Here is a 12,202-nt window from a genome sequence, read left to right as displayed (position 1 = left end):
TCACACACAAATAAAGAAAAGATGTTATGTGGACATGTGTTCGGAAACGCTTAATTTCAATGTTAGAGCTCATTTTAGTTTCGTCAGTATGTACTGTACTTCCTCGATTCATCGCCAGTTGGCCCAATTGAAGGAAGGTAATGTTGACTTCGGTGCTTGTGTCGACATGCGACTCATTGCTCTACAGTACTAGCATCAAGCACATCAGTACGTAGCATCAACAGGTTAGTGTTCATCACGAACGTGGTTTCGCAGTCAGTGCAATGTTTACAAATGCGGAGTTGGCAGATGTCCATTTGATGTATGGATTAGCACGGGGCAATAGCCGTGGCGCGGTACGTTTGTATCGAGACAGATTTCCAGAACGAAGGTGTCCCTACAGGAAGACGTTCGAAGCAATTGATCGGCGTCTTAGGGAGCACGGAACATTCCAGCCTATGACTCGCGACTGGGGAAGACCTAGAACGACGAGGACACCTGCAATGGACGAGGCAATTCTTCGTGCAGTTGACGATAACCCTAATGTCAGCGTCAGAGAAGTTGCTGCTGTACAAGGTAATGTTGACCACGTCACTGTATGGAGAGTACTACGGGAGAACCAGTTGTTTCCGTACCATGTACAGCGTGTGCAGGCACTATCAGCAGCTGATTGGTCTCCACGGGTACACTTCTGCGAATGGTTCATCCAACAATGTGTCAATCCTCATTTCAGTGCAAATGTTCTCTTTACGGATGAGGCTTCATTCCAACGTGATCAAATTGTAAATTTTCCCAATCAACATGTGTGGGCTGACGAGAATCCGCGCGCAAATGTGCAATCACGTCATCAACACAGATTTTCTGTGAACGTTTGGGCAGGCATTGTTGGTGAAGTCTTGATTGGGCCCCATGTTCTTCCACCTACGCCCAATGGAGCACGTTATCATGATTTCATACGGGATACTCTACCTGTGCTGCTAGAACATGTGCTTTTACAAGTACGACACAACATGTGGTTCATGCACGATGGAGCTCTTGCACATTTCAGTCGAAGTGTTCGTACGCTTCTCAACAACAGATTCGGTGACCGATGGATTGGTAGAGGCGGACCAATTCCATGGCCTCCACGCTCTCCTGACATCAACCCTCTTGACTTTCATTTATGGGGGCATTTTAAAGCTCTTGTCTACGCAACCCCGGTACCAAATGTAGAGACTCTTCGTGCTCGTATTGTGGACGGCTGTGATACAATACGCCATTCTCCAGGGCTGCATCAGCGCATCAGGGATTCCATGCGACGGAGGGTGGATGCATGTATCCTCGCTAACGGAGGACATTTTGAACATTTCCTGTAACAAAGTGTTTGAAGTCACGCTGGTACGTTCTGTTGCTGTGTGTTTCCATTCCATGATTAATGTGAGTTGAAGAGAAGTAATAAAATGAGCTCTAACATGGAAAGTAAGCGTTTCCGGACACATGTCCACATAACATATTTTCTTTCTTTGTGTGTGAGGAATGTTTCCTGAAAGTTTGGCCGTACCTTTTTGTAACTCCCTGTATTCACGTCGACGAATTTCAATGGAGTAAAAACGAAAACAGCAAAAGTAAAAAGAAGGAAGAAAAATGAAACACAGAACACCGCGTGGGTGTCCCTAGCCAGTTGTATTTCTGTTAACTGGAAAACGGTTAATCATTGGGCTACAACTCTACTCGTCCCAATTCTAAAGAAAAACGGTATTGACCGAATACGTGTGTAGTTGAATTTTCTTACGACACGACTAATGTTGTTTCGTAAACGCTAAGACTGCGAAGTAATTTCCAATTTTAATTCTCATTCTACTGACCGCTTCTTTCAGCGTAGGAGTGAAAGAGAGAAAAGCATTCATCTAACAGCGGCGTTTGACATATTAGCTTTTACAAGGACTGTGGGATAGCACTAACGTGAACTAGGTGTTTTCACGAGAAATAAGTCGGATGACAATAATGAACAGCCAGAGATCAAAGGACAGTTTAGTGTTCCTTTTTATTCTGAGACTTATGCTTCATACACATAAGATCTATTATTATGAGAACTGATAGAAGTACTCTGGTTTTTAAAAGAAATAATAAGTAATATAAACTTGTTATAAACCTCCCTATAAAACTTACCCAAGGAAAAATGAGAATTTGTAAAAAAAAGAAGCTGTTTGGTTTACTGAAAAAGATGATTTTGAAACAATTTAACAAGCACTCAAGGTGTATGTGTAGTAGTAATAATGAATAATGTTCGTTTGTGGAACACACACCGTAAACACTGAAAATGGAAACCTATTGATTACAGAAAAAGTAACATTTTTATATAAGGCAGCTAATTTTGTGATTGCTGTCAGAATGTAGCTGTAGGTAAAACCTAGTAATTTAATTAAAGCAATTTCTTTACTTATGCGCCTTGTATTTATTCTTGAAGCTAAGCGCAGAGACGTGGTGCACTGTAACACCGAAAAATGTAGAAAATATGACCAGAAACTGTGGTGAAGTTATCATTATTCATGATTTGTGTGCAATATTCACGTAGTAGAATTAGAAAAGTATCATAAATTTTTTTCATAATATCTGACTATGCCCTCAAGCTAAATTGTAAGAATCGATGTATACATAGGTTTTTTTTAGAAACTTTTCGGTAATCATAGTAGTTTTTTTTCGAATTTTGTTGCAGTCATTGACGAATAAGACCTCTATCAGATGATTCATTAGAAACCTACACGGCCGTTACATGAATAAAACGGAAGAAATTTATAGTGTTACAGGCTTTTTTTAATTTTAATCTTTCAGTCTGTTACTTTTCGGAATAATTTCAAATTGGCGGAGGGAGATTTTCCTGAGACACCTTCTGAAAGCTCAAACTGAATCTACATTTGATCGCCTGATACTCTTGCAACACAAAAATGAATCTGAGCAGCAGGTCTGACTAAAAAATAACGTCGAGGAACATAATAAAACGTCATTTCGAAAGGAAACACCAGACAAGTAGTTCCAGACGTTCTGCCACTTCATCTACGTGACTGGTGTGGTGTACTCATTTTATGTATACATACCGTGCATATATTTAAAGCCATACATTGGTTCCTTCCCTACATCCTAGTTCTTAAGCTGAAATATAGAGTTACTGTTCTATGCGAAAGCAACAACAAAGAACCATGTGAACAACATATGTTGAGAAATTTATAAAATTACTCTTTCGGGATATATTATGCCGTGTTCGAATGAAATTCTTAGAGAAACCCAATGTTTCGTTTCCATCTGCGGAGGACATGTTAAAGGGGTGTAGCGAGCCAACGTGTGAATCGGCCGTGACAGTTTACGTTCTACATGTGCTGAGAAGTCAATATACTGCTCATAAATATTTAATATTTTATTGTATTATTTCAATTTCAGTTTAGAATTATCTGTGTCCTCATATAATTTTTACGTCGTTGCTGTTTGAATTAAAAATTTCTTCATTGAATAGTGGTATATTTCAACAGTAGCTAATTGGTTTCAGTATGTGCTAGTCAATCCTTGCGTCATTGAAACACCTTCAATTTGTACGATCTAGTGCCCTCAACTAAAATGATAGTGGCTCATTGAACACTGATGAAACATAATAATTTTTTAAATCTTTCTTCGACTTTTTCGAAATTTTTACATTCGATGGTAAGTTATTTGCGACTATACGTGACAATCAAAAGAGTCATGTCAAGGTGGACAATTTTCAGAAAACCAGTTTCCAGAAGCATTGCACAACGAACGATATTATTTGTTCATGAATTTACTGAGACATGGCGACAAAACGTAGAGTTTTCTGAGTAGCAAAAAGGTTCTTTTGGAAAGTGTAGTTAAGAAATATGTTTAGTCCTGTGACATTACGTGTTGATGATATATATAATTGCCATATTTAAAATATATTTAAAATTTGTAAACATATGTATGTGGATATCTGTGTGTTTTTCGTGAGTTAACGATGCCTACGTTAAACAAAATGAATATATAAAGAAACAGCGTTAAGTAATGAACAAAATATCATGATCAGGGATGAGTTGTGAAGCATTTTTCTGTTTGCCGTGGCAGCAACTGCAAATATTCTCTGACAGAATATAGCTATCGACGTAGCATAGTTCAATTGAGCTTTCATCTGTAACTTTTGAAATGTGTAGTAAAACTGTATAAATTTGTCTCCAGTTAGAATATCTTCAGACTTCTTAGCCCACACGCTTACAATTCGAGTGATCTTTGGTATCCAGTCGTTTCAGATTAATACTACGCTTTGAACGCGCATAATGCGTATTGATTGAGAATTTAGACGTCCGCATGTAGGCTATATGTTCACCGGAATGGTTACAATCCTAGTCCTAAGCAAAGATTGGTAATTTAACTTATTTACTGGTCATTTGAAATTTTCTTTCAAGATAACCCGATTCGGCTGTTATTTCATATATACTTATATTTATCTCGTTAAAAGAATGATGTTTCTAAATATATAAAAAGAAACGGGCAATTAGGCTAGTGGGACTTTACACGGACTGCCAGTAAAGACAAATATTACAGAAGGAATGACTATATTTTTCTACAGTAAGAATGAATTTGCCTCAGATTACGATAAAATGACCTTCAGTTTCATTGTAACATGTGTATATGATACAAGAAAATTGAAGATTATTTAACTAAAATCTGAGGCAAATCATTCTTACTGTCATTTTATCATACGACTGCGTACCCGTGGTTGCTTCAACGATACACACTGGCCCTCGGTATATATTAGCCACGTACAACGAGGTTTCCTAATGCCTGAATAGATATGCCTTTTTAAGTTTTCGAAGCATGCTATGTCTCAGTTCTTTCCGGTACGAATGAATACAACTAATCCAGTCTTTGAAGGTCTGTTTGTTACTGAGTATACCAAAAAATTATGTCCAGAAGCTTTAACAAAGCTGTAAAGCACAGCGTTTACAGTTCGTCACATACCGTTGGCAGCATTCATTACGTTATTGAAATTGAATTTAGTGTCTGAGGATATAACATACTATGGTACAAAGTAAAGATACGTTGGTGAATAGCTTTGCAGCACAATGAGGATGAGCTAGTGACTGAATTACTTGGGTCCATGATTCTGAGGAACCTATGCATTAGCATACCGACTGTGAAGAGGAAATTAGTGAAATCTTCAGACCCAGTGACGTAAGTAAAGATTTTTGCTCCTTGTTGCGAATACCTCATGTATTCGCAGACAGTTATCTATCTTTTGTAAACATAGTGACGTTTCTACATAAGAAGCAATGCTAATCAGTCAGGATCGCTACTGCTAACGGACGAAGCTAACTCATTTGGAGATTAATTTTTAGTGCAGTGAAAATGGGACACGTGCCAGATTTCTCTATAAATTTGTGGAAGCAGATGAGAAAGCCCTAATATAATGGAGTCGCTCTCGGTTACATCAGCTCTGAACAATCGTCGTTTCTTTTTACATCCGACTGCATACTTCGTTAGAACTAAAAGTTTGGCTATCGGGGTGGAAAACGTCGTGCAGAACGGTACTCAGATTTAGAAATGTTTCAACTCACAAGATAAGCATAAGCTCGTCAGGCACTCACTATGCTGCTGCCATAATACTCATTCACAGCAGCACTGAAGCCAACAAATTTATAATGGCTGTTCACTCGTATTTTATTCCTAGCACTCTTCTTTCCCGATGAACCGGGTGCACCGTCTTACAACGAAACTGCATAACGGTGCTAAAATTTCATAGTGGAATCCGGTAGAAACTCCATAGCAGAAGAGGTTTATTATATTTCCAAAAATTATGTCCGATACAGTCTTCGTTTAACCAGTTACGAAATTTGGTTCTACAATCTTGATCAAAACGTACGATGTTACAAGATCAGTAATGGGAAACATTACGATCTCCACTGGATTAGTTTCTTGTGACTTTATCTGAACAATAATCATGTTATACTCGTACATTTCGAATTATTGCCTTTTTTCTTCATTTTAAAAACACGTTAAAATTATGTAAGACATGTCATAAACTATTGTAACTAAAGAGAAACTAATGTAGCTTGTCGTACAAATATCTTTTTAATTTTATTGTTATTACTGGAAGTAGTAGATGCGCAGCTAAAAGGTTAGTGATTTTATGGATTTCATTGGTTACGCAAATTCTATGAATGACAACTCACTTTTAGTTAAATACTCAGCACTGCTTTCTGAAGAACGCTAAGAAGGTAAAAATTTCTTTGAGTGTTTAGTTATCAAGCATTTGAAAATAGAATGGAACTAAATATGACGTTCTGCGACTCATTAAATGTTTTGGTTCTTCTCTGCAAAGGGAACATACGTCAGAAACTTGAAACAAAAGAAATTAATCCATTTTTGTGTATAATTTTAAAAGTTACTCTCAATCATTCAAAAAGAATCATAATGTGAAGGAAAAATATGTATAATGTTGTACTGTTTAAATGGTTAGTGGACTGAGCAGACGTCTATCCGCCTTACATATAATTTCTGATTCTTCTGTTTGTCGAGAGCATATCGTAGTTAGTTATCACCATATTGTGATCTCTGGTGACTTTTACTCGTATTATTTGCCTTCATGAAAGCTAAAAGCGTTCATTTCTATGACTGAAACATTTTTTTATGTACAAAAAACTCGTACCATCACTTCATTCAATGCGAAACGCAGCAAGTAACATATTTGCAAGAAAGAGCAAACTAATTTCTACATCTACATCTACATCTACATACATACTCCGCAAGCCACCCTACGGTGCGTGGTTGATGATGACCTGTACCTCTTTTGGTCATCTTCTTTTTGTTCCACTCGCAAACAGAACGAGGGAAAAACGACTATCCATATGCTCTCGTATGAGCCCTAATTTCTCGTATATTACATTGTTTCTAAAGAGGAAGCACATAAGGTATTTGTTTTCCAGTGAAACTCCTAATGAATAGCTTAAAATACCGCGGAAATCGTGTTTTTTATGGCGCAACAGATTAAATTTGAAGCTGAAGTCCCACACATAAAGTTTCATCGTTAATTGGTCTACTGTACTTACGTCGTTGATTCTAAGAAGTGACTTAACGATGTTTACCTCATATAACAATCGCGTTGATAAACTGAATGTGGGTAATGATATTTTAATTTCGTAAGATTCTGTTGGCCACTGGCAATGAAATGTCTTCGGGCCAAAAACTATCTGACAGTTGATACTGAACATTTGCTTTCGTTTTAAAGGTCCCTTGGTCTCAGACAAAACTGGTTTTCCGAGGCCATAGAAAACAAAATTATCGATTTCCCTTTTAAATGAAGCTTTATTGACAGCGTCCTCTCTTTAAAAAACTGAACAGAAAGACGATTATACAGCACGCAGGATTCGGGTAGTTATTATTCCAAATTTTCTAAATAAAACGAAGATAAGCTCAAAATGTTCAAGTTTCGGCGCAACAACGTTTTAACAAAGCACCCTATAGTAGATTTGAGAAGAGACAAATATATAATATATATATAATTATCTTTAAAAAGGTATTTCGAGGAACATGCACTAATTTTATTCCTCTCACAATAAATCTACAATAAAGCGTAAAAAAATGTTATTTTCTGAAAAATAAAAATAAGAGATTTTTTCCGTAAATTCTGAAACAAACATCTAGCAAACAGCATTCACGCGCTTCAAGAAGTTTTAATATCTACTTTACAATAGTTTCTCCATAAAAAGAAGTGAGAGTTAGAAAAAGATCGATGAAATATTTTATTAGATTCAAAAACTAATTCTTGGAACGAATAGGCATATTATGAATAACATTTGAAACGTAGATGAGCATACGCCTAGATAACTCTATAGTTGGACGATATCCTGAATAGATATTACGTAGAAGAATGTCCCTTAGAATATGGTGTAAATAAAACTTTTAGTAACGCAATGATCATTTTATCGGTGAAAGGGACAACACTAATTGTGCTGTAAGTTCACATGTTGCTACTATGAGATGAAATGAACACCTGCTTAAGAGATTAGCGAGAAACCTAATACTGGAAGATTTATGAATTCGATCAGGTATCTAGGCTCCTTGGACGAGGCCACTGAACAAGACGTAACTCAAACGGTAGATGCTCGCGAACTATCAGGAGTGTTTTATAAGTTTGATAATTGTTGAAAATAAAGAAATATTCGATGAATATCTGAGAATCGGAGTTTCCGTCATACAGTCCTCGAATGCACCCAATCGTCGTCAACATATATACAGCAGTTAGGAAGAACAGGTGAGAGAGAATTCAATGTGATCTTGTCCACTGAAGCTGTTGTAAGAAAAGGATGGAAGCTATGTACGAACCTGGTGCGTGAATACGAATGAGGAAATATGTATCATTTGGGCTCGACATGGAGCCGCCAAATGGAGGGACAGGAGCCAGTTCAAAATAGAAATAATGACACGATGAGAAATTCACTGAAGAGGGTGCAGACATGGATGCTGCAGCTGAACCACTTGCAGAGGGCCTTAAAATGAACCTTATTTTATGACATACAAATATGCAATGAATTACATTTAGTGTAACTGTATTACATTTATTATTAAAATGCCGCATAATTTAGGACTTTTTGGTTCGTCATTGTTTACGTGCTTGAATGGGGGCTTTGCTTTCATTATGGTGCTGCTGGTTCAGAGAAAGTGTGACTAGAGGAAGGAAACAGAGGACATCTGTTTCGCTTAGGAGCTGATTCAGAATATGCACGACGCTTTCGTTCCATGAAACTGTAGAATTTCTGCACTGGAAATCAAACCTCTTAGGGGTGAGCACAGTTTACAATCGTAGAGTTTTGTGTTTGCTCAATTCATTCATATGACAGATGATGATGTATTGATTCTGGTGGCTGACGAACTGGAGCAAAAGTGTTTCATCTGTTTACGGAGATACTGTGGACTTATAGTAAAATAATGAGTTATCACATTAGAAAATTGCATGTACTCACAAACACATATAAGCAAACAAAAAATGAGGTGAAAGCAAAGTAAGAGCATACATTATGAGTGACAAAGCGACTCTGTAAAAGTTATCGCCTCCACAGCCTTGCAAATAATTGTAGTCAGTATTGGTTAATGACTCTTCACACCAATACCATTGTTAACTTTGAAACGAGACACAATTGAGTCGTGCAATCTGTGCTTATCGAGTATGAAACAAGCAACAATTCATCGAACCTCTTGTAGACTGCTACAACTTCATTTAAACGACTGAGAATGGCTATCATTATTTAGAGGGCTGAAGTATCTGGGAACAATTTTGAGATATAAAAAGAAGAAATAAGCAAACAATTCACTCTATATTCGAACTAAAGTAATCCCAAAAGGAAGGAGAGTCATTGAGCGATACTGGCAAGGCGACCAATGGCAGCCGGGTCCGTGGGAGGTATCGACAAGATGGAGGCTGAAAAGTAGGTCGCGAGACGTCGCTTTAGGACCTACGGACTTTAAAAGAGAAGAAAAGGGAATGATTTCAGATGTGCTGACGAAAAATGATGTTGCCTCGATCTACTGATATACAATCACCTCTGTTTCGTTCATTAGCAGTAGGAAGGAGGCGATGATTTCTGTGGCCAGCAATGCTTACGCCGTTCCATATCATTTGCCTGAATGTAATTGACGAGGTAGTAGTTCCACCGTCAAATGGACGGCTTTGCAGAAGACAGTTTCGGTAACTGACAATCGACCTTTGCGTTAGTTCAAAGAAAACAGGAAACTAGGGCAAAGAGCTACACGAGGGGAGTCTGAAAGCAGAGAACTGTGGGAACGCGATGGTGACCTCAGAATCGCCAGAAATCAACTGGAGGCCCCGGGCAGATTGACGGCAAAGAGCGGCCGTAGAGCTGGTGAGCACTGCGCCAGCAGCTTTGGTGCCAACTTACCATTGTAGTGCATCTGGCCGACATCCCGGCTCAGCACGAAGCGGCTCATGGCCTGCTCTCCGGGGAAGACGTACTTCTTGAAGCAGGCGATCTGCTGTAGTATGCCGCTCAGCCGGTTGTAGATGTTACCGGTGGCGGCTTCGAAAGGGCTGGCGGAGTGTGCCACTTTGGCGGTGAGCGGGCCGGCTGGCCGTCGGGCGGAGAGCAGACCGGGAAGTGGCCGAGGCCAGCGGCTGCGGGGGCTGCAGCGGACCCTGCGCGGGGGCGTGCGGGGGCGAGGGCGCCGCCACTGCGCACGCCTGCCGCCTGCGCCTGCCGCCCACCGCCGCCCGCTCGCTACCACCCCGCTGACATTTTGTAAAGTCAGTTCTCGTTGCAATAAAAAAAAATTATAATTTTGATGCTATTGACAGCTTTGCAAAATGGCGAATGGATAACAAGATCAGTTTATATTAGAGTAGTTAAGAAAAAAGTCTGGTATTTGGTACGAGAGATGTTCAAAACCACGTTCGCTATCCTGATTCGAAGTTTCCCTAATTTTTCTGAATCTCTCCAAACAGCCCTCGAATGGCTTCTTCAACAAATTCGACATTTACTGCCTTTAATGGTTGCGATATCTGTTTCATTAAAATTGAATTGAGTACATCGTCAGTCAGAGCACTGCATGCAATTTCACTGTACGTATTACGGACAAAGTGTAAACTGATTGTGCCAAACGAAAAAAGTGGAGAAAAGACCCGCACCTTGGTGTAATAACTAATTCGGAAGATGCTGACGAAACAGAAATTGTTGTGCTCTCGGTTCAAAAAAGAACGCAGAATTGTCGACAGGTAAAAGTTGATAGACATTCGTGCATCTATAAAAAGATCGATGCTCTAAGCATACAACGACGTCCACCACTATACATTAGTGAAAGAGCGTGACAAAAAACGCGACAAATTTCTGGCCCCGTGAAATTGCTAAGTTGGTCGAAGGCTTCTGTCCAGTCACTCGTCAACCAGTCTGGTGTGGCAGTAGAAGAAACAAAAACGAAAGCTGAAGATTAAAATTTTGCTTTTAAGAAATCATTCACGCAGGAGGATCGAACAAACATACCATCGTCTGACCAACAGAAATACTCACGTTTGGAGAACACTGAAATAGGCATTCCTTGCTCAGAGAAGCAACTGAAAGGGTTGAAAATAAATAAGTGGCCGGATCCGCAAGGAATCCCAGTTCGATTTTACAGGCACTCGGCATTGGCCCGTTACTTAGGTTCCATTCATCGCGAATCTCTCGCCCAGGGCGAAGATACAAGCAACTGCAAAAAAGCGCCGATGACTCATGCGTAAAGAAGTGCCAAAATCCTTAACATCGGTTTTCTGAAGAATACTTGAACACATTCTCAGTTCGAATATAATAAATTTTCTTGAGACAGGAAAGGTTCTGTCCACAGATCAGAAATTCAGTTTGCCCGTTCTCGCATGTTATCCTGCAAACCGTGCATGAAGGGCTTCAAGCAGATCCTAAATTCTTAAATATCCGGAAAGTATTTGACACAGTGCCCCATTGCACACTGTTAACGAAGGTCCGAGGATACGGAATACATTCTCAGATATGTGAGTGGCTCGAAGACTTTTTAAGTAACAGAACACAATACGTTGTCCTTGGCGGTGAGGGTGTTCATCAGAGGCAAGGGTATCGTCAGGGGTGCCTCGGGGAAGTGTGATAGTCCCGCTTTCGTTCTTTATGCGAATAAACGACCTGACGGATAGAATGAGCAGCTGTCTGCAACTGTTTTCTGATGACGATGTAGTGTGTGAGAGAATGTGTTTGTTGAGTGACAGTAGGAGGATACAGGATGACTTAGACAAAATTTCTATTTGGTGTGATGAAAGGCAGCTTGCACTAAATCTAGGAAGTTAATGCAGATGTCCGAAAACAATATTTGTGGTGTTCTGCTTGACACGCTCACAACGAGTAGATATCTAGCCGTCACGTTGCAACGCGTTATGAAATGGAATGAGAATGTACAGTCGATAGTAGGCAAGGTGAATAGTCGACTTCGGTTTACTGGGAGAATTCTAGGTAAGTATAGCTCATCTATAAAGGACATAGTAGGGAAGGCGAATGGCCGACTTCGGTTTACTGGGAGAATTGTAGGAAAGTGTAGCTCATCTATAAAGGAGGCCGCGTGTAGAACACTAGTGCGACCCATTCTTGAGGACTGCTCGAGTGTTTGCGATCCCCAGCAGGTCGGATTAAAAAAAGACATCGAACCAATTCAGAGGCGTTCTGCTGGACTTGGTACGGATAGGTTAGATCAACAC

At 39.5% G+C, this 12,202-nt stretch overlaps 1 protein-coding gene across 1 annotated transcript in view; it reads right to left on the bottom strand.

The window, feature by feature from the left end:
- The window catches only part of LOC126471603 (glutamate decarboxylase), a 278,613-nt gene extending 268,587 nt beyond the window's left edge, over positions 1-10,026 (bottom strand). The window contains exon 1 of the mRNA XM_050099840.1: positions 9,894-10,026. Within this exon, the coding sequence (XP_049955797.1) occupies positions 9,894-9,942 (49 nt within the window). The 5' untranslated portion in view covers positions 9,943-10,026. The remainder of the gene's footprint in view (positions 1-9,893) is intronic.
- Positions 10,027-12,202: the final 2,176 nt, after the last annotated feature.

Source organism: Schistocerca serialis, chromosome 3 (assembly GCF_023864345.2).
Source record: "Schistocerca serialis cubense isolate TAMUIC-IGC-003099 chromosome 3, iqSchSeri2.2, whole genome shotgun sequence".
Lineage (NCBI taxonomy): Eukaryota > Metazoa > Arthropoda > Insecta > Orthoptera > Acrididae > Schistocerca > Schistocerca serialis.
Note: the sequence above shows the minus strand (reverse complement) of the source record. Positions and strands in the feature narration are given on the sequence as shown.